The sequence below is a fragment of the Pezoporus occidentalis genome, unplaced genomic scaffold, assembly GCF_034315485.1.
Source record: "Pezoporus occidentalis ecotype Australia unplaced genomic scaffold, CSIRO_AGI_Poc_V1 ctg23, whole genome shotgun sequence".
In the NCBI taxonomy this organism is placed as follows: Eukaryota; Metazoa; Chordata; class Aves; order Psittaciformes; family Psittacidae; genus Pezoporus; species Pezoporus occidentalis.
Window position 1 is genome coordinate 9,153,893 of NW_026914180.1, and position 26,361 is coordinate 9,180,253.

Here is a 26,361-nt window from a genome sequence, read left to right on the forward strand (position 1 = left end):
GTTTCAGACTTGCTTCCCCAGTGATTGGGCAGTTCAAAGGCTCACACTCTGCAGTAAAAGTTAAGGACAGGTGGCTCCAGCCCAGTCATTGCCTTTCTCTTTTTCCTTCACTTCAAATGCCCACTGACTCTCCTTTCCCACATGCAGAACCTGTCCTACATGCATTCACCTCTCCAGGACAAATTATTTGGAATAAAGGTGCAGTCTCGCAGTAACAATCGTGTTAACTTCATTCTGCTGAGGCAAAAACTAAGTCAACAACAGTCTTTCAGATACGGAAGAACTTCTAGTTTCTACTGTCAATATTATTTTCTCATCAGGGCTTGTCCTCCACAAAGCAACCCGATTCAAAGGTGTTTGTACCTGCAACCAGGTGACTCAAGGCAAAATGTCAGCATAATACTTGACATCCTTTGATGTGTAGGACTTCAGAGGGGAGAAAGATGAAACCAGACACGTGATGCTGATAAGAATTTCTTTTTATGTTATTCCAATAAAAAATACATTCATACAGAAATATAACAATCTTGCAAAAAACAATTTCAAATAAAATCTTGTAAAACAAAATTTTTACAAAAATCTTACAAAGAGATTCTTTAGATAACAGGGTGCTTCAAAAACAAAAAAAGAAATTTCACTAATAGAAACATTTTCTTCTTAAATTTCAAGCAAAAATGTTTTTTTTTTTTATTTTTCAGCTTGATTGAGGCTCAGTTATCACCTGAACAAAATGTACTTGCTTATTAAGAAAATTACAGGCATTTGACATATGGCACACAGCCCCACCCCATCCACACAACTCTGATGGTATTTCACAATTGAGACAAGCCAGTGCAAGTTTAATTTATTTTTTTTGTTGTTGTTTGGGGTTGTTTTTTTGTTTGTTTTTGCTTTTGTTTACTTTCTTGTTTATAAGAATTATGGCTAAGCCAAGGACAATGCAAACAAGGAGTTATAAACACAACAAAACCCAACCTTAAACAGAAATCCATTTTCTGCAAAATTATGTTTGGTTTGGGGGGAAAAAAAAAAAAAGTGCATTTTCAGGCAATTTAAACCAAAAATGAAATGAGAATGATTTAAGCCTGTGTGTTCCTTAGAACCAGATCACTTGCATATACTTTTTTTTTTTAGACCACTTATCTACATACATTTCCAGGAAGATATACCAAAATATTAGCATAGTAAGCAAGACCAATAATAAATAGAAAAAGAAACAGGTCACATGTTTCATTGCATCAACTGTAGTGAGCTGGTTTAAAAAAAAGAAAATACTGCTTTTGGACAGACAATTTCTACTCTAGGAAAAAAGAGTCTTTATTTTAGCTGAACTATGTAAAATTAGAGCTCAACCACCACAACGACTAGCTCACTCACAGCTCCTCCAGTAAACTGGAAGGCCAAAACTCGAGTGTACTTCATCTGCACACAGCTAATATTCTTTTAGCATGCCAATATTCGGTTCATATCATTCTTAAATGGCCACAGATACGCTACTCCAGACAACCTAATAACTACAAAACACAGTCAGCAGTCTGAGAAGGACTGAATGCCAACAAAGCCTTTAGCATACAATTAAGCTAAAGGTAAAGCCTCTAAAAATGCTAGATTTTAATTAACTGTATCTTTTACTTCTTTGTCTCCTTAATGACCATATTGCGGGGGGTAGAGGGAATATTTTGATGGGCTGTGGCATTTTCCAGCTATGTGTTCTAATTTTTTTTCCTCTTAAAAAAAATATTTATATATTATCTATATATATACACACATACACAGACTGTACACACAAATATACATACACAATTATTTTTCTGCCCACTTTTAAAAAAAAAAGTAATATAGTTTCTTTCTGTATGACCAACAGATAGCTAGATATATAGATGTGAAACTTGTGCCTTTTAAGCAAATACATCTTTTAATACTTCTGTATCTTTAATATGTATGAAAACTCGACATATTAAGTACAGTTGGGGTGTGTATATACACAGTTGTTGTGCAAGGTCAATATAAAAAAAGTCTCAAGGTGGCAGAACTGGTCAGGTATTCAATTGGCATATGCATTATACTGTAACACAGTCAAATTGTCTAAGTTAAACAAATACTGTATTGACATGAATGACTTTTCTCTATATTTGTCTTTGTGAAGGAGGACCCTGGAAGTAACCTTTTTTCCCCTCATATTATACATTTGATACAGTACAATGCCAGGTGAAAAGAGAGCCTTAATAAAGCATGCATCACCCATACCCCTGTATAAGACCCCCTGCAAGAGAAGGTCACTTGCATAAGGCACCATTATTAAGGTCAACAGTGCATTAACAGCTAGAAAACCAGAAGTTAGTCCTCAAGGCATAAATAAGAGAAAAATTAGCTGCATGAGAAAAATCAGTTTCTAACCAATAGTGGTTTTATCCACCCAACAGAAAAAATTATTCATGTTCCATACATTACGTAACATTAGACCAATCGTATTTTAGCTGCTCTTAACTGGAATCAAAACTGCAGTCCTGATTAAAGAATGGAAAAGCATATAGTTCCCCAGAACCATGCAATAACCTTGGTATTATAATGAAAAGTTATAGTTGTGTTACATTTGTAAATACACAGCTTATACAATGGATTACAAATGAGCTCTGTAGCAAGTAAAACAAGCTACTTGACACATTGCACGTTTAATAGCTGCACCAGACACCTAAAGCTCCTCTCACACAGGAACAGGGAGGTACCCCATCTCCATTCTGGCATCCTGACTCTTTTTATTCCCGCCCCCCTTTCCCCTCTCAATTTCCCCTCTAAAAAGGTGCAGACACCCCTCCCCCCACCCCTTGGAAATGATTGGTGGTCGTCCCATCTCACAAGATATTCCTCACATACAAGACATTCAGACTATTTTTTTTCTCTTACAGTCATAAAACAACCACAAGAAAAAAAATGTGCCTCAGCATACAGTCATCGAGAGATCCTCATCGCATACAGTCACCCAATCATTAACATTCTCAGTGCACATGCTCACGGCAAAGGCTTAGGAGCCACTCAGAAGGTTAGATACCAGTGTATGAGTCCAGGAAACCCCAAACATCACGCACCGCGGTTGCTATGCCGTTTCTTACATGACTTATTAGCCCTCAAAAGACCTTCAAGAAAGTGAGGTCCTGGAGGCAACTGGGTAGGGTGCAAAATGGCATGCTTTGGCTGGAACACGCATCCCTTTGCTCAAGGCTCTTCAACCTTGACGCCTCTTAGCCCGCAGGATTTACCTCTTGACCCATTCAGAGATGTCTCTTCATGTGAAGGGCCAGGTGGTCAGACCTGGAAAAACACCTGCAAAGCAAGAGCCAAATTTTGCATTAGCCCCCTGCTGAAGGCACGCGCAACACAACATGCATGGCTGAGGCACTCCCCCATTGCCCTGCTACTCAGAAACACGGCTGATGGAGGAGGGATTTGGCATTCCCTGGATACATGGGAGCACTCAAGGTGTCTGTGGGCACCCAGGAGCTCCACAGATGAGTGGTAAGACTAGGGACTTGCCAAAACTTATCTGAAGCATCAGGCTACAAGCCACATCCCAATGACTGGTAAAATGGGAGGGGTTTTTCCCAGTCTAAATATAAAATAATCCCTTAAAAATACCAGACACAGTTGCATTCCCAAATGATTCCTTCACAAGTCAAAAGCAGCCTAGACTCGCTTTCCAACAAGCATTAAAAATAACTATTTTAAAAGGTGCACTTCAGTAACATACCTGTCACAGTGACTACATTTAAAAGGCTTGGCACCAGTGTGCTTTCTGAAGTGTCTGGTTAATTCATCACTTCTTGCAAAACGCCACTCACACCCCTCCCATGAACATCTGTAAGGCTTTTCCCCTACAAAGAAAGCAGATTACACATTAGTCATGACTTCATTCAAAGAAAGATAGGTGCTACCCCATTCATTTTCTATGTAAACCTCCTCCACCCCCCAAAGACAGCCAATTTTATTTAAACTACCTATCTGAATGCTTCAGAACATGTAGGCAAAGAAAGCTTGCAAAATTCACCCACTATTTCTACTTAACTATTTTGCTGCAAAAGCACACCAAATAATCTCATTCTTATTAAAAGAAAAAAAAAAGTGATTAAACAGGCTCACAGGAAACAAAGAAATCCAACCTTCTACCATTCCTGTCCATCCATAATAGCAGGCTTACTCCCAAACAGGTATCATGCACCTCATGAAGCTGATTAAAGACAGCACAGCTAGGCTCCAAAATGCAATTAGGCTACTGTATTGCACCAAAGCCCTTTGTCACTCACTCATCTGCATAATACGCAACCTCCTTTCTGCTGAGCCACATATTCTTGGAAAAGCCTTCATGCCACTTTGAACACTGCTATTTCAGCAGTCAAGAAATACCACTTCCATTCACAGGAACGTTCTCAGCCAGACAGCACCAGGACAACAGTTCTGCAACACTTCTGAGGCCGGCAGCTATTTATGTCTGCTGAACCACCATGGTTTCAGTGGAAGCTGTTCTTTCCTCCTGAAATAATCTTGTTTTATCTGATTTCTGCATGACAATGGGAACATCCGAGCTTGCTCAGACTTCCCATAAAAGCCACAAAATGCTGAGCTCATGAGTCAAAACAGGATCTTTTCCTTGAATTCTCTTTCCACTTCTTGGGGGAAAAAAAAACCACAATGTACAGGTCTTTGGATTGGTACACCAAGAATGCCAGGCCAATTCCTCATGTTAAATGATGACGACTGAGCCAAGGCACAGCTCCACCAGCTCCACATATTTAACTGCTGTCATAAAGACATGTCAAATAATAATGCTCAAGCAAGCAAATCAGCGTGCTACTTCAACCATAAAATATTTATAAAAGCCCTGAAGTGTCTTATCCTCCTCACTTTCTTTCCCAGTAACACACAGGATTGCTCATTTTAGTACAGGTTCCATAACAACAAAATGCTGTTGTTCAGCATTTTGGGAGGAAACTATACAGTAGACCATACATTTTTGTAAGCCCAAATATGTTAGAAGGACTACTGTGACAAGATTTTGGCCAGTAACAATGGCACACAAAAACACTGAATGATTTACAACTATAGCTATACTTTATATAATCAAGGCCTTGGGATGTCTGATTGAACAGATCCAATGCAGACCAAACCGTGAAAACAGGGATTTAATGATCTGATTTTCAGATGACCGATGTTCCGTTTTTTTTGCAAGAAAGTCTCAGCTCTCTTTTGCTTTAGAAATAAACGTCAAGAAAGGTTTAGCGTCTACTTTGGCTAGATCTTTGTTCCCGAAGACTGCATACTGCTGCAGCTTCACTACTATTGCCGATTTAGATGAGTGGCTCCCATTTGCTATGACAGCACACTAATCTACCACCAACTGCCTTGGCTTCAGCTCACTTACAGAAAGAATGAGGAAGTGATGTCCATGCTGGTAAGCCTCTATTACTATTATATCATCTCTCCAAACCTGGGCTCCCACCCAGTGATTGTGTAACAATGTGACACCACCATCATCAGGGGTATTCCCTACAGCACTTGCCAATTCTTAATAAGCAATAGGGTTACTAACCTGTATGAGTGCGCTGATGTGCTTTCAGATGTGAACTTTTGGTGTAAACTTTCCTGCAACCGTTAAAATGACACCTGTGAACACGCCTTCTGCCATCTGGCGAGGTGTCACCATTGGCGGGTGTACCTTTTTCTGCAGTCTTTCCAGCTGTACCGGTACGAATTTTCCCTGGTGAATGCAACTCACCCGGGGTACAATTCCATATCTGGGAAGAAGGCTCCTTGCTCAGCTCAGGAGACGAAGGGGGAGTGGAAGTGACAGATGAACTCAAGTTTCCTGAACTGGCTAAAACATCACTTATAGGGTCAGAGGTAAACTTTGTTGTGGGCGAGAGCTCCTCAGAGCTGTCTGAAGATTCGCTGCTCACATCAGAATTTAAACTGTTGGTCTCTAAGTTCTGACTAGTAAGATTGTCCTCCTTTGCGACACAAATGTTCTTCAGTTCAGATTCCTCCTTTTTCTCACGTGCCAGAATAATTTTGGTCCAGAGATCCTCTTGGCTATCAAATTTGATCTCAGATGCAGAAACGTAACAGGGTTCACTTTGAAGATACCGTTCCAACTCCAAACATGTCTAGGTGAAAGAGAAGGAAGAAAAAAAGATGAAAGTCACAACCTTGCTTAAAAATAAACTCAATTGTAGTTTACACTTCAAAAAGCATGCAGGAACGTAGTGCGCTCGATTTGAGGTTTCTAGGTTCAAAACAAATTAAAGGCTCCTCCAGCCGTAACTAGGTGACTGTTACGATGAAAAGAAATCTGTTTTTGAGACCTGGGCAGGAGTTCAAACACACAGCTGAAGGTGCAAGTCAGCTTTGGTTTCCAAAATAGCATTCTAATGAGTCAGTCAAATTATCATCACTCTCATCATAAAATCTGTGTTTTCAGTAAGCTGACATTGAAAAGGACCACAGAGAACCACAACAAATAATTACACTTTGCTCTCGCGCCTCATCTAATTTCAAGTTGTTTTGTATCTGACACAAACATGAGGCTGAAAGGACCCAAGTGAACACAATGTGCTCTGACAGGCAGCTAAAACTCAAACGCTGTGTCAGAAAACAAAGCCACATTTCAGCATGGCTGCGGAGCTGCTGGCCCGTCTTCTGGGGACATCAATGGAGCAGCAGACATCCTCCCATTTCCTGTGCATGAGAACGCAGCACACTCGACTTTCAAAGAATGTCATTTCCAAGCACACTGGCATGCACACCACGTAACTCAAACTGCTCCCATGCGTGTTCGCAGGAACATGGGGAACTTCAACAACAGAGGAGAGTGGAGAAAAAAGTTCCAGAATAGAAATGTCCTATTCTATAGGATGCAAAACGGGAAATTACTCTGAGGTCCTGCTGGGAGTCCCACAATGAACAAGAACTTTATCTACTGGCCAAGAGTGCACTGTATGAGTCATCTCTCTCTTTCTTTCACGCAATGCCAAGGGAGACTTCCTTTTAAAACCCTGACCATCTGCCAAGAAAGTACTCTGTTGAAATATACATGCAACAGTACATGGACAACCTCCCAAACACACCACCCCCCCCCCCCCAACCACATTCCCCTCCACTCCATGAAACGAAACAAAACAAAACACAAAACAACCCTAAATGGGTGAAGCTGTGGTTTTCAATTTCAGTTCACCCTGCTGACTTTCTGGCCATCTTCAGAGAACAAAAAATAAAAAAAAAGAAAAAAAGAAAAAAAAAGGGTATGAACTGTTATGGCAACAAGCTGATGTTTTGAGATTATTCTTTCCACTATAGGAAACGATCCACATGGAAGCTTTACACAGAAAATGGACACATCAAGTTTCCATACCAAACTCTACTTATTTTAGCAAGATCATCTCTTCCAAGCCCGGTAGCAAAACCTGATCCCAAATGCCATACATTCCCTTCACAGCCCCTTTGCATCTGTCCAAGAGCAGAGCCGCCATAGGAGCTGCCTCCTTTTTCCCCCAGCACTGCTCAAAGTAAACTGGGTCACATGTTCTGGCCAGGCTAGAGTGGGGCAAAATTAGGAAAAAAAAACAACCCCAAACAACCAAACAAAAACCAGTGAATCAACCCCCACACTAAACCAACCACTGCACACAATATTTATGTATTTGTCTATAATTAGGTAACTGGATCGTGATGCATGTTAAAAACAAAAAAGGTTTCGTGAGGGACAACACAATAGTGAATTGAATTCCCATGAAAACAGGTAGAAAAGCATTTATTAAGATCTTGTTAAACTTTCATATTCCCGGCTAATTTAAATTCCTCATTAGGTAGATTAGTAATGGGGACCGTAGTGAAGCTCTCTCCGAGTTTAAATGCCTCTGAAGGCTACCGGGAATGAGGGCTGGCCCCTCGCCAAAAGCCCAAATGCCTGAAGGAAACTACTTAGCTCCATTTCAATCACGTACGGTGAAGCTCCCTCTCTGCAAGGGGAAAGGGGGAAGGGAAGGAGAAAGGGAGGAAAAAAAACCACCAAACTCAAAAGGAAAGGCATTGCATACAATTAGTGTGCATGTGAGGGCTGTAACACTTTGCATTTCAACGTTCTCCGAGAGGTTCCTGCGTCCAAGCCAGCAGGTACTTGGTCTGGTCGCCGGGCGGCCACCGCCGCTCCTGCCAGCCCGCTGCTTGGGCAGGCTCGGGAGGCGGGGGGGAGGGAAAGGAGAAAAACCAAAAAAAAAAAAAAATAAATAAAAAGGAGGATAAAAAGGCAACAACAAAATATGTCCATTAAAGGGAAGGAGCCTCCGTTCTTCCTCCTTCCCGATCAAGGCAATTAGCGAGAGGGGCTCGCTGTCATATGACTGACAGCTCACGGGCTCCGCAACGCTCCCTGCGCTGGGAACGGCTACGATACACACACACACAAGTATGGATTATACATGCACACACAGAGCTACGTGTGCATATGTGTCCATACACTACTGCAGGGCTACTTACTCAACACTGCCAGGAAAAATAAGAAAGTAAAAAACAATAATAAAAGGAAAAAACAAAACAAACCCCATCACGGCAACGGGCGAAGAGCAGCGCTTGGCCGAGGCCAGGATCTCGGGTGACAAGACCCAGCTGTGCAGCCTGGACCTGGTACAAGCGGACAACTTTTGCCAGGACTCGTTGTGGCTGGAGCCGGCGGCAGCGAAGCTCCAGGATCGGCCCGGGCCGGCTGCGGAGCGGAGAAGCTGGAGCTGCGCATCTCTTGACATCCACCTCTGCACTCTCCCCACAAACCCGTCTTAGTTAAAACAGAAACACCTGCTCCAAAACATTCCCCCGCATTCACGCTTAACGCGCCCCAAGCTCGCTGATGACACTTGGCCTTTTGTATTTTCTTTTTTTCCTCCTTTCCATTTTAAATCTGGTCATCGTTTAACACGCCTTATAAACCCCGACCCCACACCACCACCACCGGCACCCTCGTTTACCTGTTGCCAGTACTCCTCCAGGGACGGCAAGGCCGAGAAGTAACCCGTGTCGTGCACAATCTGGAGCTCCTGGAAGATGCTGCACATGGGGAGCACATCCATGTCTCAAGTTGCAACAACAAAGTCAGTGCTGGTTACCAAAAGCACTACGCGGACGCCTCCTGGGTGCGCAGGGGCTGAGGGGTGCGTGCGGGGGGGTGTCAAGCCTCTGATCTCGAGCTTCCGAGCCCCCCCCCCCCTTTCCTCCGAGAAGAATAATAACAGTAACAGCGGCGTGTGTACAGACGTGTATGTAGGTATGTATTAATTCCGTGAGGAGCTTAAAAAAGACCCAAAGTTTCACGCAAAGTTTAATCGCACGGCGCGGCACTCCGGCTCCCGGGGCGGTGGACGGCGGCGCGGCTCTCCCCCGCCTTGCGCGGCCGACGGCGGACGTTCCGCTCCGCTCCTCCGCGCACCACAATATTTGCAAACACGGCGCCGGCTGCGAGTGGAACCCCCCGCGAGACTCCCCCGGCCAAGCCTCTGCCCGGCCGCGGCGCCCCGCCCCGCCCCGCCCCGCGCGCTCCGCCCCGCCCCGAGCGCACCGCCCCGCCCCGCCCCGCGCGGCTCCGCCCCGCGTGATCCCATGACGCCCGCCCGCCCGCCGCGGCCCAATCTCCGCCGCGCACCCCCGCGCCCCGCGTGCCAATGATGTCAGAGCCTCCCAATCGCCGCGCGGCAAGCGCCGCGGCTCCTCCTGGCGTGACCGAGCCTGGCCGTGACGGCTCCCGCCATTGGCCCGATTCGAAATTCGCCCAGTCCTGATTGGCGGGGCCGGCGGCAGGCTATTTTTAGCAGGGTATATAAGGCGGCGAAGCGGCCCCTTTTTTTTCGGGAGTGAAGGCGTGCGCTCGCGAGGCGGCTTTGAGCGGTGCTCTCGCGGGGGAGGGGAGCAGGCGGCAGCCGCCGCGGTCGCGGAGGGCGCTGCGGAGCCGCCTGCGCCGTGAGGGGGCCGGAGGGGAGGCTCTCTCCGGCCGGAGAAACCTCTCCGCAGGACGGTCCGTGCCCCCATGGTTGAATGGCAGCCCCTCTGTGCCTGCCTGGCGTGTTGGGGTGGCCTCTCTAACCGGGGTACCAGCCATTGATACCCCACTCCCACTGGCGTCTTCGCCATGAGGCTTCAACGGAAAGCCTATACATGCTGTAGGTCTCTTGGGTTCTGCTTTCCCAGTGAGCAGGAGCTCTAGAAGATGACTTGCTTTGGCCTCTGAGCAACAGTTGATGCCATCGTTGGTGCTTCAGTAGGGTAGCTGGATAGCAAAGCATAACAGGTTGATCTTCATGTCTTCATGAAAGAGAGAGGTTCCCTCCATAGGCTGGGGCCATGCAGCTGCCCCGCGTATGGGTGCTGTGGCAGGCACACACCTGGCGTACGCCATCAGACAGTGCTTCTGCAGGAAGAGTTTACCCTTCCATGCCCGATTCCACCCAAGCACGGCTATTTATTTGTGTATCTCTTAGCACCAAGCTTTTTTAAGACTAGATCTACTGATGATACAGATTTCTTAATATAATTTAAAAAAATTTGGGTGTTTGCTTTCCCAAAGAGTGTCCAGCACGTGGAACATACACTGCTAATGTGTTTCTTTTATTAAAGGAGTTATAATTTTCCACTGATGTTTCCATCATAATCTCTACTCTGTTATTTCCATTTCACCACTTTTTCTCTGTATCTGTTGCTAATTACCCACAGAGGGTGACTTGTGTTTAATGTGTGTTCTTTCTGCCTACTGTCTTCTGGGAGCTACTGATTGCTGGTGTGAAAATGTCAGTCTAACTTTGCATCTCCTAGCCCCTCATAAACTATTAATGCGGCGATTCCATAAACAAACAACTGATGTTCACGCTTAGGTTTTCCTGAGTCTGTAAAAAAGCAGAAAAAAAAACAAAATTAAAGTCAACTAGAGCGTGATTTTATGTTTAGAAAAACAAGCTGGTGCTGAAGACCATCTAAATCCAGAGAACGAAGCTCCTTTGGTTTAGTCAGTAATTCTTTACTTGGCTTCACGTGGCCAAACACATAAATACGTATCCAAAATTGCCTTCTGGACAACAGATAGTGCAGAACGATCTGTGTCTACTTTGTGGCCAAAACTAGATCCTCTGAAGAAAAGTGCAGAGAAAAAAATAAAGTCCCTCTTAAGCTGATGAATTATGCACCTTACTCGAGACTATTTTTAGTTCTATGGAGTTAAATATTTTGTGGCCTGAAATGCGGTGTGGGCTCCAGTCAAATATAACCTGGTAACATAGCTCTGGAAATCCTTAGTGTTTGTTTAACCGACCTGCTCCCTTTGGAGAAGATTTTATTTTCAACCACAGCGTCAATGAACGCAACTGTCCACTCGTTCAGTTTTACACCTGCCCCTTTTTAGCCGTGCTTCGTGAAAGAGAGATCTGGGCTTGTCAGGGACTGAATGAGATTTACTGTGCCCAGGTGGGGTTTGAAACATAAGTATCTTGTTTTGTATGGTTATTCTCAGGCAGGCAGTATCTCCTGGTGAAGGACAACTGGAAATAGCAGATGTAGACTGATGGCGATGCAATGTTAAAAAGAAAAAAGAAAGGTCCTTTACTAAAACGCATTGTTAGTTGACGAGTAGTTGACTGGCTTCTGCCAGTCTGTGGTGAGTTGAGCAGGATGAAGGTTATTGCTATAGGAAAAAAAAACAAACCAAGTCAAAGAAAACTGTGGCACAGATGTGACTGTGGTGCAGTAAGAGCTGCTTAAGTTGTATCCTGATTAAATGCTGGCCTTGATTAGGCTGTTATCAATGGGCATTTGAAAGAAAATCAACATAAGTGTCACTGGATGCGTTAGTTCTAGGTTACAACTGCAGCAACAAATTTCAAGTAACAGAAAACGTCATTAGAACTAAAAACCAATCCAGATAAGAAAGAATGGATAAGACTGTAATGTGAAGTAAACAGATGTAGTGTTTTTACCAAGCATGTTTTTAATCAGAAATTAAAATGAAATAGTCAGTAAGATGCTGCAGTTTAGGAGACTGTTCCATGGAACACAAGCTGAGGGGAAGCTATACTGGCACTTGTAGCAGCCAGGTGGAACAAAGGGATGGTGGTTGATGTGAGTTGAAGGGAATTTATTGTAGGCTACAGAAGATAATGAACATTAGGACAAATTTCAGTATGCTCCAAAATGAAATAAAATGAAAGAATGAACTAGTGGAGATACTTGAAGATACAGTTTACTCCCTAATGACCTTCTTCAAGCTATACATGGTTGTAAAGTTTCAAATACTGATTTTATACAATTGTGTTTTTTTGAATCATGTGCCAGTGTGGAATTCACCTGGGAAACCTTAAATGAAAACATGTTCTAGCTTAACAAAACCCAGACTGAAATCAGAAATCAGTCGGTCCCTTGGGACTGCACAACTTTACTTGGATGTGCCAGCCAGAGACAGAGACCACCTGATGTAGGGCAGAGGCCTCTTCACATGTAGTAGCGATGAGGGATGCCGAAGGGTGTGCACTGAACAGGCAATGCTGATTGGTAGGGAAGGAATACAACTACTGAGTTCCTTGGATAAATTTCTTGTGACTGCCATACAGCTAATACAGTACATGTGCCCGCAATGGCATAGAGGTAGTCACAGATTTACTTCCCATCTTGCAGATGCTTGGTGTGTTTTTAAGCTGTGTGATCTAGGTCATTCATAAAAGTAGCAAAAATTAGTACAAATTATGTAGAATTACTCCAAATGTTGGTGCTCTGCCTGCAGAGTTGCATGACTTTTAAGTAGGGCTGTCCACAGTTTAGGATAATCAGCCAATTTACCCCTCTAAAGCCACTGATTTACAAATATGAGCAGAGATAAAAAGGCCTGTGTGCTTTAATTTTTTTTTGGTTCATTAATTTTAATAAGGTTCTGTCTGAAAAGCAATACTGCCACATTAAAGGCTCCACCAGTTCTCCGTAGTAACTGTGTTTGTTAGGGGTGGTGGACTGTTCCTAGAAAACCTGCTTCCCACCATAGCGGGTGACAGACAGTGTTTTCCAGTTGGGTTGAGCTCCACGTGAGGCAGGGGGAGCACCTGGTCTGTCCTAGAATATTCTTGCATTTTTAGAGGACACATTAACATGCTCTGTATGCAGCTTTAAGAATAAGAAGAGGAGAAAACCTCTGGAAAATGGTTCATGCACATCCAGAATCTGGGAGGTTAGATGGAATGGGCAGGAATTAATAACTTGTGGTTTGATTAGGATAAATGGACTTTATTTGGGGGAAAAGAGAGAGAGTGTCAACTGCATGAAAGCATTCTCAGATAGCAGAGAACACTACTTGAAATTATCTGCTTCTGAGGTGGTAACTAGCATGCAATGTGATTTTACCACAGATAAAGTAAATGCTCTTTGAGGATATATAAATAGAACTGTTATGAGTAGGCAAGCAAGTGAGATGATTCCTGATCTGTCAGTCTGGCAGAATTAGCAAATTACATTTTGGACCACAGCTAGCCTAAGACACAGTGAAAGGTTAAAAGAATTAAGACATAATGACAAAAATAAACTAAGGAAGAATTTAGGTAAATGTAAAATGAACTTGTTCAGCAGACGTAGAAAATAGTTAGCTAAGGTGATGTGTTGCCCTACAAATACTGCTAAGCAACCAGAATGTAAGGAAAGAAATTGTTGTTATTACCTAATGTGAACAGAACATGAGTTAATGATCCACACTGAGTCAAAGAGAGGTTTCTATTTTGGGGGGTGGGGGGGGTGGGGGGGGTGGGGGTGTGTTTTTTTTGTTTTTGTTTACCTCTTCAGGCCAGACCTGGAGCTATGTAATTTCTACAGTTTACCTGGTACTGAGCACCCTGGAGTTCATGCTTTTACACTCCTGTTTTCACTCTGATACTCCTAGACATGCCTAAACAGTTGATGAGAAGGCAGCACTCTGGAAAGTGGTCTGTTATACCCCATCAGCACCCAGAAGTGGCATTAGAACAAAAGGTATTGACAATCAATCCTTTTCTGGGCAGTACTGTAGAATGTATTCCTTAGGTCTGTTACATTTTCCATATCCGTAGCTGGCACTGGGAAGGTGATTCTGTCTCTTGGTGCTGTAATTATGAGTTACTGTTCTCTTAATTCCCGACCTATTTGCAATCAGTTGATTATACCTGTTTTGTCATGTACTGGTGTTTTTCCTCCCTGATGCTTAGGTACTGGATATATTTATAAACAAAACATGTATTAACTTTCAGCTTTTTCTTGGGTTACTGTATTAGGAAAAAGATAGGTCTTATTTCCACAAAAGGCTCAGCTGAACAGTCCACTTAATAGTACTCAAGAGTATTATTAGGAGTTACAAGTCTTAACTGAATAGGTATTTTGTGGTTTCTAATATAGCAAATAATCATGTATGGGGGTTTCAAGTATTTAAAATCACTCATCTTTTACAGGGTGAATAAAAGCACTTCAAAAAGTTAACAGTTTTCATTTCTTGGTATCCAAACTTTAGGATTACTATTTTTCTAGCCGTGCATGAAATCTTCCATGATTTAGAAGACCTGGATTTCTATTTAAATAAAAAAAAAAAAACAAACCTCAAACCCAACTTTCTTTCTATTCTTTCTAAATTTAATTATTTATTTTTTTTTTTCCCTTACAAAAGAGACCATTTTCTTTGCAAAGTGTCTTTAGGAAAGATGGGGATTAGGGTAAGCACCCTTAGGAGAAGCAGCAAATATGGGCAACTGGAACTTGTCTGGTGGCATTTAGGAAGTTCAGTGACAGCTTCCCCAAGTGGAGGAGCAGAAATCACTATGGTTAATGGTGAAAAAAGCAGCTTGAGCTGAGAAAAAAAAAAAAAAAACAACCAAAAAAACCCAAACCCAAAATCATGTGTGGCTGGGCATTTTAACATTTTCATGTGACCATTTCTTCCTTTTTGCCATTACTAATTAGTGGCCATTATTTAACAGTGTATTAAGCTGGGAAACCTAGTTAAGACCAATTTTGGAAGCTGTGAGAAAAGGAACCCAACATGAACCAGTCATTTTTTGCGCTGAGAGACTGAAGGACTAATGATTGTTAAAAATAGCTGGACCGTCTCACTGGTGGCTTGTGAGGCTTAGTAAAAGTGTATAGAATTAGATTGTAACTGCAAACTTTCATAGAAGAATGCACAGAAGTATTTCTTAAGCAGTGATGCCAATTAGACATAGGGCTGGCTTGGAGTGGTAGTGAAACTGCCTTTTCTGGAAATTAGTCATGTCGAGACTAGACAAGGAGTGTGGAAACCTCAGCCAAGAACGTCAGACCTTTGCTTGGAATGAACTGCATGGCCCTGGATATCTTTTTGAACTTGTAACGTCTCTGCTCTAACTTCATGTGAAGCGCGTTATGTGGGTTGTAAGCTTTGCAAAGGGTTTCTCTCTCATGTCACAGTACCCCTTTTTGTGGTGCATGGGAGGGAAAAATCCTGCCTCGCTGTTTCTGCAGCAATGGGGAGATTTCCTCTTAACAGGGCATGGGGTGAACCTTTCGGCTCTTGCAATTTGACTTGTTTGGTGGCATAGCTGAGGAGAGCAATCTAATTGTGTCCCTCGTTATGAGAAGACACCCCCCCTCTCCTTAATAAAAGCTGCAAAATTAGATACAGTGTCTGATATATAAATGTGGCAATACACACGTATTCGAGATCAAAATGAACTGTGGCCTTCTTTAGGACACAAGGAAATAAACACAGTCATTAAAGAGTCAGCACCGTTACTACATAGTGAACCTTTACTCGCTGTTCCCACCTATTGTTATTTGAGATATCCCATTTCCTGTTTTCAGTAACTGTTGCCAGTGGGCAGGATTCAGATCTTGTTCACATCAGTGTAACTGTGGTAGCTTCGGAAGATCAGCAGGGAAAAGGAAATGAAAAGCAAGTGACTACTGTGAAGTAATCTTGAGTTTCCACTGAAGTGTTTTGGGTTTAGTCCCAGTTGGTGTCAGAACTCAGCCTGGTGTGTGGGAAATCAGGGAAATTATTATTTGCTGTGCAAGCCCCAAGGCAGACCCCATCAATATACTCGCATTATTGTCATTATTGCTAATGTACACTAGGATAGTAGCAATAATAAAGTAAGGATATTTACTCTGTATGTATCTGAGATGCATACGTATATATTTATACCTATATACACACATAATAACTAGTTACTTCTTGATAATTAGAAGCTTCTTGGATCCTCACTATGAGACTGCAGAGTTGTAAGAAAAACATAAAAAACGATGTAAAAAGAGTATTTTTCCTGAGAGCTTATATTGCAGGCTGATGAGGAAAAAAAAACAAAGCCAAACCCAAACAAACAAAACCAAATAAACAAACAAACAAAAACCCATCAAAAAACCCCAAACCAAACAACAAACCCCAGCCTTTGCTCAAAGTGGAGGAGAAAGGATTTACTATCCAAATGCTATAAGGAAACAGAAACACAGATGTGATTGGAGGATCAGACGCACAAAGATACCTCTCAACTCTCAGTCATCTTTCTCTGCTGTGAAATATATTTAGAATATAGATGCCTATAAAGTGTCGTGAATCCTTGGCCAGTATTATCTCTGGGTCTCAGTTCCCAAAGTATACAAAAAAGATACTACTTCCTTCTTCAGTCTATGCGAAATGTAAGCTGTGACCCAAAATTGCAAAGGGAGATTATGGCAGTCGAGAAATGAACTCGGATCTTCTGAGTCCTAATCCAAGTTTGTTATCATAAGCTCATCTTTCATTTGCTTTTGAATAACAACCAAAGTGTTAACCCTATTCCTATACATTTACAACCTGATGGAGTTCTTATCTGGTGGTCATTTCATTTCCTGCTGGCAGTTTCACAAGCCTTTGAAAGCTTTCCCCCACCCTTATAATTTTCTTTTTTTTTTTCCTTTTTTTTTTTTTTTTAATCCCCAAAAGATAGGCTGCTTCCTTCAAGATTTCTCCAGCAAAGCTTGCCTGTCTTCTTTGGAGGTTTATGCTGTGTGATTTTTACCGGGTGCAGGAATCATCTATTATAGTTTTTTAATTACATGCTGTTCTCTGTTTTCTCTACCTGCCGTTTGTATCTAATCCTTCTCTCTCAAAAATCTGTAGACAGTTTTTTAGAAGTTGTCCAAGAAATTTTTGATAAATAAAAATATTTTGCTTTTAAAAAGCACTTTTTGCTTTAAGCGCTCCAGGCAACTTGCTGTTTTGAAGGGGCAAACAATTAAGTGAATATGCATGCACAAAAACCAAAATCGTTTTCTCTAGGTCTTTTCCATTCTCTTGCAGTTTATGAAATTTATTCATGTGGGGATTTTTATTTTGTTTTTAATCTCATTTGGCATTCATTTGGAAATCATGGAACTTACACACATACTAGAAATCAAAAGTAGTGTCATTTGAAACAAATAGATTTAACTTGAGGGAGAAAATTTTAAAATTTTCTTTAAAATTAAATTTAAAGGTGATCTTTTTAGTTGATCTTTTTGGCATCATCTGATTTAATATGAAATCACACTTTTGTTTTATAGAATGCTGATGGTCTTTTGAGATAATTTTGCCTACATGTTGTAAATTTAATTTTAATAGAAGTTCTTTCTCATTCTTTCTAAATGTCATTGTTAAGAATGTCTTCAGTGCAGCCAGATCCTTAAGAGTTCATCTGATTTTTTTGGGTCTTGTCCACCTGAAACCTAATCCATCAGAATGAATGTGGAAATAATTTGATCCAAAACATTACACACATGAAAAGAATTAGCCAGCCACCCTCACATTTAGCCCACGTGAGCTGCTAAACATTTACATAGTAGTAACCCAAACTGTGCAATAGTAAAGCAAATTAAAATATGTCTACTGAAGCAGTCATAGTAGGAAAAAAAAAAAAAGAGATTTATACTTCTGTAGTTATTATTATCATTGTTTATGTTGTGGTAACACCTAAATGCAACAGCAGTGCTAAATCCCATTGGGCTACATGTGGCAAGAACACATGCTAAATGACAGTCCTCATCTCAAAAAGATTAGTTAAACATGACTTTAATTAGGGCTGATTGGTCCCTTTACAGAGTGTGTTTCTGCTGCTAACTATTTCAAGATACAACATATTAATTATGACTGCACTTTGCCCAGTTTCATCAATAGCTAATGTCAGGAATGTCTGTAGGGAGAAGGATGTAACGTGGCAGTTCCCCAGGATTAAGAAGGGTCCCACCTTGGCCAAGTAATATAGCAGTGGGAATGGAAAGAAGGAACATGAAGGCAGTGCTGCAGAAAGGCCTTGCGAGCACAGCACTGCCGCTGGCTGAGTCTGAGGATGCTTTGTGTCACTGTGTTTGATCACTTGGGTTTTGATGAGAAATGCTAGACTCATGAGTTGACTTGGAGACCTCATGGTCACAGCCAAGCTTTAAAGATAGATACAGCCACACAGACAGTCCCTTTCCTGACCAGCCTGTTTTCAGAAAAGACAAAACAGGGTAAAAGGAAGCTGCAGTGTTCCCAGTTTACAGACCAGAAGATCTGAAATACAAAGTTTGTCTATGCAGGGAGACTAACACTGCAGTAGGATTCTCAGTGGAAATGTTTCTTGCTAACTGACAAGCAGTATCGGTGTCCAGATGAACAGATGGCTTTTGCTTCACTGTGACTCATTATTGCTACACGGTGGGAATGTCCTCTGAAGTATGAGCTTTGGGGGTTTCTATCCTTTACTCCTCTGTGCGGTTGCTGGGCCCAAAGCATTGTGGAATTGCTCTCTAGCTTTTGGCTGATGTTCATTGTATTATTTTTTAGTGGTGAAACAGCAATGTTTCTCTTAGGGAGGTTGTCCCATAATTTGGAAAGGGATATGCTTAAACGTGAACACAGGAAAAAGAATGACTGATCAAAGTGTCATGGAAAGCAGTGTGGGAAGTGAACCACTAAAAAGTTGGGTATTCTAAGGTGCCTCCTTGTTTGAAGGAGAGGAAAATCTTCTTATCTGAGTGCTTAAAGACACAATGGTGCATGTGTGCAGATAATTAAAATACCACCAGTTCCCTGCCTCCACGAATTATAACTCAGAGTATGTGGTGTTATCTGTACATTTGTAAAGTATCAAACAGTGCTATAGATCCTGCTTCACAAATTAAAATAACACAAAAATTGAAAATTCAAAAAAATGCAATTCAATGTAAATAAGCTCTCCTGGAGATTTTTCAGAAATAGAAACACTGCTTGCTCAAGTGAAGTTCCTTTTAATCCAGTAGCTTTCCATCTTCCTACATCCCTGTGGGATGAAAAGATGAGCCATGTGGCATGCGTGGAAGGTTAATGAGTGTGGACTCTGGATATAGTTTCAGGTTGAAAGACTTCTTACTGAAAATGTGTTATAGAAAGTGTTTAAAAGAGGGCACTAGTCTGAGCACTCTGTGACTTATAACAATATTTCTAAATAGAGAATAAAGATGATATTTTACTAGGTACTGACTACATCTTTGAAATGTTGTACTATGAATATCAGCCACAAGTAAACAGCTCCTGCAAATGCTAAACTCAGGTGTAACCAGCTGGCTTCACGAAGTCTTGCTTTGTCAGGCATTGGCATTCAGCAATAGCTCTTGTATTTGAATAATCACTGGTGTAGCTTCACATTAAGGGCCCAGCACCAGTAGCTTAATCTGCGCGTTGCCAAAGGGCAGGACACCTGCAATGACTTTTTCAACCAGAATAAGTGGTTGTGCTTGTCTCACCAAGGAAAGAAGTCTTTGCCAGGACTGTTGTTTAACCCTCAAGGTGCTTCCCAAGGTCTACCTCAAGACACAAACCTCCCATTTCAAACTGTCACCCATATCAGAGTCCTTTCCAATCCATTCAGTTCCTTCCTACAGTATATCAGCATTGCCTTAGGGTTTTTTTTTTCAATTTTCACACACATCCATGTATTAATTCCATTTTGAATCAGTATCCATCATCTTATGCTTCAGTTTTGAATTGACATATGGACCGCTGATTTCATGCCAGGAGGTTGAACTAGGACAGTTAGATAAATACACAGTATGTGTAATTCTTGCATACATCATAATCTCAGTGGATGTACTTTTATTTCAGTACAATTACAATAGTGCTGACCACCTACAAAAGATGTCTGAGCAACAATCACTTTGTGAAATTACTTTTCTTGTGAAAATTCAATATGATGTCAACTCTCAGCATGATATTTATTTGTAAAATGCCCTTTTTCCCTAGCCCTTCAAAAGTTCTGCATATGTCTGACTGCATCTGACACTCGCACACCTCTATAAAATTTAACAATTTTATGTTTTTAATTTTAAGACTTTTTTCCTGAAGGCATATGAATAGGTGAACATCTGAGTTCTACCAGAAAAAAATAAAAAAAAAAGGCTGTCACTGCCTTTTTATCTTTGAGAAAATCCTAAAGTATCCAATGTGCCTTTCAAGGACTCAGAAGCTGGAAGTCCAGCCTAATACTAACACACTTGTGATACTGACTTTTAGAATAGTTTCACGAATTTTAAAAAGCCTGAAAAACAAGATCTAGGATTTATTTATCTGTTGGATTATTAATTATTTTTTAATATTACAGGAGATCATTGGGAATTTTTCAGATTTTAATAGGATATCAGACAGATTTAAAATACAGAATTATGATCCTTGTGCTGATTTCCATAGAGACTTCTCTAGTATCTAATTTAGATTTTGTTAGACTAACATGATATCATTATTTAGACATTTAATTGACAAGAGCATAGATTTTTTTCTTATCAAGAGAAAATCAATAGATTTTCTCAAGGGAACTCTGACAGATCTGATTTTCCTCGACTTCATGAAAATATTTTAATTGATATTGCATGGAGAATTATTATTAATATTTCCATTCTTGACCTTGGCACAAGTAGTAGGAATGTAGTAATATATACTGATGGCACAAAGCTGGGAGATGTTGTCAATACAGAGATGGATTGTACTGTAATACCACAGGAAAAAAAAAAATGGCCTTGAGGGCTTGGGTAATACCAATGGAAAAAAAAAAAAAAACAAAACTATACAAAATTCAGGGTCATGCATTTATGCACCAACATCAAGGATTTATTTTGCATTACAGGATATGATCAGTTAGTCTTGACATAAGAGTGAATAGGCCATTTAGTCACTGATCATGAGATAACCTCATCACGAGATCACAGGGTTGAGTAGAGGAATTTCAGCCAATTGCAGGAAGGTAAGTGAAATTGTAAGAAAAAAGTATTTCCAGAGAGAGGTTCTAACTTGCAAAGTCCTAAGGTAGGTCATGTCTGTGATACCATATCTAACTGTGGTCTTCCATGTTTAGAAAGTACACTGTGTGTAAAAAGTAGCATAGAAAGGTGACATGTGCCCCAGATAACTTTTGTTGTAAGAGAGAGAAAATAAAAGGTTATGTTTGTTTAGCCAGGGAGAACAGCTGAGAGAGTACGTATTTGTCCTCTGAATGAAGAGAAAAAAATATCAGAGAGGAAAAACTAGTTAACAAACGTGACAGGAAAAAGAAGAGTTGTACAGAAGGTGGTTATGGAAAGGTCTAGACTAGAAACAAATGTTTTGTGGTTTTGGGCGTGAGAATGTATTTTAAATCTTGCAGTAGGGGTAGAGGAATGAAAGTCCCTTAATTAATGATAAGAAAAGAAGACGGCCCTACTGGATCAAGCCAGTGGTATGTCATGTTCATTATTCTCTCTTCAGCCACAATAAAATGCATGCAGAATGTCAGACATTCAACTTCAGACCTTGTGGTAATGAAGGACTAGATTTTAATTCTCCCTTTAAAATAACAAGGGCAAAAGCCCAGTGGCAAAAATTTTAGTTAGGGAGTGTGTATGAGCCTATCCACTTTGTGCAGTCAGTTCCCTTTGTATTCCCTTAGCATTCAGAATTGTCAGGCTCATGATGTTAGATGCTGTATTTATATGTGTTTAAAAAAATCTCTTTATAGACCTGTTATCTATGAATTTGTGTAATCCCTTATTTTTCTTTAGTGTTATTTTATTGATAGGTGTCTGTTTTCTGTGATAATGGGGGTTTGGACTGTGTATCTAGGTAGGTCCCTTTGAGTGATCTTGTGTTGCAGCTCTGAGCAGAAACAAGTTGGACTCGTGTGATTGCTTGTGTCACCCTTTGCATAACGAAAATCCTGAACTATGTGACTCTTTTCATGTTAAGATATGTTTAGCTTCTTAACAGCAAAATATTATGTATCTGTAACATAGAAACTAATATTTTGATGGTATCACAAGTTCTTCAGTCGTCAAGTAATATTTGAAACAAATATGTACACATTCACTTTTTAAGATACATAACAGACATATTTTAGCCTTTAAATAGGCTTTTTGCCTTTTGAAATGACCACTCAACTAGAGTTGTTAGTTCAGTTCTCACTTTCAAGCGCTATCAAAAAACAAGGACCAGTGGCAATTACCCAGCATCTGCATGTTGCACAACACAGAAAAGGAAAGGAAGTTTAATGTAATTTACAGTGCTGTTGTTTAAAAGACAGTCAAGATTGTCCTTGCATGAGTTTCAGACAGCAGGTCTGGAGGCAGATCTGAGCTGGCACTTACTCACCTCCAACACACCTTTGTCTTTCAGACTCTATCATGGGAGTGGATATTCCATTGTCTGGTATTTTCTCTTCAACGAGAGTGCTGGTGTGGTCAGGGTGACTGTTCTGTGTCATCACTGGCATTTTGCCTGTACCTGCCGCGTGTCCTTGGATGTCATATTTTCTGTACAACTTTACTTTTAGAGCCATGACTCCCATCCGTATTCTTTCTGAGATTCAGATAGTCATAAAGAAGTCAGGAAATGTCTCTCTGGGAACCCCCTTGTTAAAGGCCTGATTTTTTTTTTCTTTTTCTCATTCTTTTATTTGCCTTATTTTTCTGTCTAAGATTTGCTTTTCTCTTTGGTCTATATAATATGTCACATTTCTCAAACCAAAGCTACAAATACTTTCGTATAGAGGCAGAAGAGTTGTCTGCTTTCACTTCTGTTAGTAGTTAAGTATCTTCTGTTGCAATAGTTTTAACAAGAATTTTATTGGATTTATTGAACTGACTCACAACATGCATTTATGACCATTACAGTGCCTGCTCTGCAGGATCTTTATTTTTCAGAGATGGAAACACATCATTGTGTTAAAAGCTGTGTATGATGATTGCTCTTTCCCCTTTTTATGGCTAACAGGAAATTTTTTCTGCAGTTTAAACTGCAGAACAAGAAATAGTCAACTCAGTTGAGGAGTCGGAGCAGAAAAGCCTGTTACTATGATTGTATAACATTGAGTAAATGTTAATAATTCGTAGTGGTAAGTTTAGATTTCATGAAAAACTGTTAGCATATGATTTTTATTTTTTTCTTGAATACAAGAATTAATAGTTGAAATCCTATTTGTACTGGCAAAAGATCCATGTGTGCAATTGGCATCCACATTTTCTGGTAGGTGGTGGACTTGTGGATCATCGGTGAGACAATACTGAGGGAGCTTCTAACCTTTTCCAGACATGCACAACCTCAGTTCACAGTCACATCAAGAACCAAGGCAAGGAAGGATTTCATGTCTTTAAAGGTCAATTTGATATAATCAATTTTAGTTTGTCAGTAAGTCTCGTGAACTCTGCATGTAAACTGGAAAGGCTGAAGAATGTTTCTGAGCTTTCAGATTCAACAGTGCAGCCTAGCTTCCTATTGGTATCACTGTGCCCTATCTTAGACTGTATTTTTGCTAGGAAAAGAACTTTGGCATGTAAAATAAAGCTGGAAACCCCATGCTACAAGAAGTTCTAGTCAGAATGATCACAAATTGGGAAATGTTGTAGGGCACAGAGGAAAGTGAAATCCTCTCTAGCCAGCAGAAAGCAGATTACTTGCTTACAGAGGCTGGTTTATGAACTTGTTGGCTGTGGAAGTCATTAGGGAAGGCAAGACTCATGGACTGGTAAATTGAGGAAAACAATCGGGTATTGTAAATATCTGGGAACAAATATAAAAATAATCACAGAATCACAGAATATTTGGAAGGGACCACTTGAGATCTTGTCCAACCACCCTACTCAAGCAGGGTCAGTCAGAGCAGGTTTCACAGGACCATGTCCTTGCAATTCTTTGAAGATTCATCAAGTCAGAGAATCAAAGAATCATAAAATAGTTTGGGTTGAAAGGGACCTTAAAGATCATCTAGTTCCAACACCCCTGCCACAGGCAGGGACACCTTCCACTAGACTGGTCAAAGTCCTGTCCAACCTGGCCTTGAGCACTTCTAGGGATGGCCATCCACAGCTTCTCTGGGCAACCTGTTCCAATGTCTCACCACCCTCATAGTAAAGAATTTCTTCCTAATTTCTAATCTAAATCTACCCTCTTTCCATTTAAAGCCACTCCCCCTTGTCCTGTCACTACATATCCTTATAAAAAGTCCTTCTCCAGATGCCTTGTAGGCCCCCTTTAGATACTGGAAGCTGCTCTAAGGTCTCCTTGGAGCCTTTTCTTCTCCAGGCTGAACACCCCAACTCTCTCAACTGTCTTCATAGGAGAGATGCTCCAGCCCTCTGATCTTCTTTGTGGGCTCCCTCTGAATGTGCTCCAACAGGTCCATGTCCTTGTGTTGGGGGCCCCAGAGCTAAACACAGTACTGCAGACAGGGTGTCACGAGAACGGAGGGGGAAAGTCACTTCCCTAGACCTTCTGGTCATACTTCTTTGAATGTAGCTCAGGATACAGCTGGCTTTCCGGGCTGCAGGTGTACACTGCTGGGTCACGGTGAACTTCTTGTCAACCAACACCCCAAGTCCTTCTCCTCAGGGCTGCCCTCCATCCGTTTTCCACCCAGCCTGTATTTCTGCTTGAGGTTGCCCCTACCCAGGTGCAAAGCCTTGCACTTAGCCTTATTGAACTTAATGAGGTTTGCACAGGCCCACCTCTCGAGCGTGTCAGGGTCTCTCTGGACACCATCCCTTCCCTCCAGCATGTCAAATACACCACACAGCTTGGTGTCATCAGCAAACTTGCTGAGGGTGCACTCAGTCCCACTGTACATGTCTCTAACAAAGATGTTAAACATTGCCAGTCCCAAAGCCAACCCCTGAGGAGCATCACTTTTCACCGTTATATAGTGGAAGCCTCAGGGAAGTGAAAATATTTAGGAAGAGCATGATTTTTCTACATTAGATTAGGATATAATTTCAGTATAGCACATTTTCTCTGTTTAGTCTTGTGATTCATGAGTTTGGTTTTCTCCCTTCCTGACAACTAGTTCTGTGACCCTGTTAGGATCACTTTTAGAATGAGTTAGGCAAATGAAGACCACTTTCCGAAATACTTTTTCTAACTAGAGATACTGTGTCTTTCCTTAGTTTCAAGGAGACATTGTTTCCTATGCAAACTGTTTCCTTTCTGTTTTCTACAGAATTTCTGCACAGCTTCTCTATTTCCCCACTTATTTTCTATGCTGCAGTACCTGTTGAAAAGAAAAATATTCAGAATATGGTTTAATGAGTCTCTGTATGTTTGATATTTGTATTCCACCAAATGCTTGTGTGTTTTGTAGGGAATTCATTTTGCATGCCCTAAATGAGTTTTCAGAATCTTTTAATTTTAGCATTTGAGACCATTAAAATGCATCACAGAAACATCAGAAATGTATACAACTAGAGAAATATTTTTGTCCTTGTGAAAATGTAACTTGTATTATCTTACTGTCTTTACAAATCATGAATATAGTTAGTTGCTACTGTGCTTCATAATAAGTTAAAATAATATCATATCATGCACTACAAAGAATGTAAAAAAATAAGCCATTTTTCTGCAAAACTCAGAATGTTTTCTGCATCCTCAGCTCCTTGGGTCAGTTTGTCCTGAGATGAAGCTGGGAGTTGCACACAGTAGCAAGCAGGTTGCAGTTTATCTGTTCCTGTCAACTGCTGCTCCTGACTGGGCTGAATCAGACCTTTGAACTCTCTATTTCAGTAAAAAATACAACATCAGGGTTGAAACTTGTCAGTTCCCAGATTAAGGCTTCATGTACAATGGAGGCCCATTGAAACATGAGTACTTTTGAGATGAGCACATTCGAATGGAGGATTTGTAATTGTAAAACTGACATGGTGCCAATGGAAGATGGCAATATATTTGTGCCTGTTGAATGTAACGCAGAGAAAGCTGACTCCAGGCATATGTATATAAAATGTTAGGTTGCAGGAAAGCACAATGTTGGCTTCAAAGTACTGAAATGTGGCTAATAAGAAATGTAAGGTCCTTTTATTTTCCTTCAAGTGTTAAGACAC

The 26,361-nt window shown here is 41.1% G+C and overlaps 1 protein-coding gene and 1 long non-coding RNA gene across 2 annotated transcripts; one reads left to right on the top strand and one right to left on the bottom strand.

Annotated features, from left to right (window-relative positions):
• Window positions 1-873: 873 nt before the first annotated feature.
• On the bottom strand, window positions 874-9,504 carry KLF6 (KLF transcription factor 6). The gene is made up of 4 exons (XM_062621545.1): window positions 9,009-9,504; window positions 5,582-6,155; window positions 3,746-3,869; window positions 874-3,321 (listed from the first exon to the last, which is right to left on the bottom strand). The coding sequence occupies exons 1-4, from the start codon at window positions 9,108-9,110 to the stop codon at window positions 3,270-3,272; spliced, it is 852 nt and encodes a 283-aa protein (XP_062477529.1). The 5' UTR covers window positions 9,111-9,504; the 3' UTR covers window positions 874-3,269.
• Window positions 9,505-9,601: 97 nt separating this feature from the next.
• LOC134165110 (uncharacterized) lies at window positions 9,602-23,566 on the top strand. The gene is made up of 3 exons (XR_009965372.1): window positions 9,602-9,849; window positions 15,859-15,953; window positions 22,670-23,566. It is a non-coding gene; the product is annotated as an uncharacterized LOC134165110 (long non-coding RNA).
• Window positions 23,567-26,361: the final 2,795 nt, after the last annotated feature.

What these genes read in the sequence shown, in the direction of transcription:
- KLF6 (XM_062621545.1), bottom strand. Translation starts at nt 9,110, where the DNA reads ATGGATGTGCTCCCCATGTGCAGCATCTTCCAGGAGCTCCAGATTGTG. An exon ending in TGGAGGAGTACTGGCAACAG is followed by an intron (nt 6,156 to 9,008) that starts GTAAACGAGGGT and finishes TCTTTCACCTAG; the next exon opens with ACATGTTTGGAGTTGGAACG. An exon ending in ACATCAGCGCACTCATACAG is followed by an intron (nt 3,870 to 5,581) that starts GTTAGTAACCCT and finishes CTTTCTTTGTAG; the next exon opens with GGGAAAAGCCTTACAGATGT.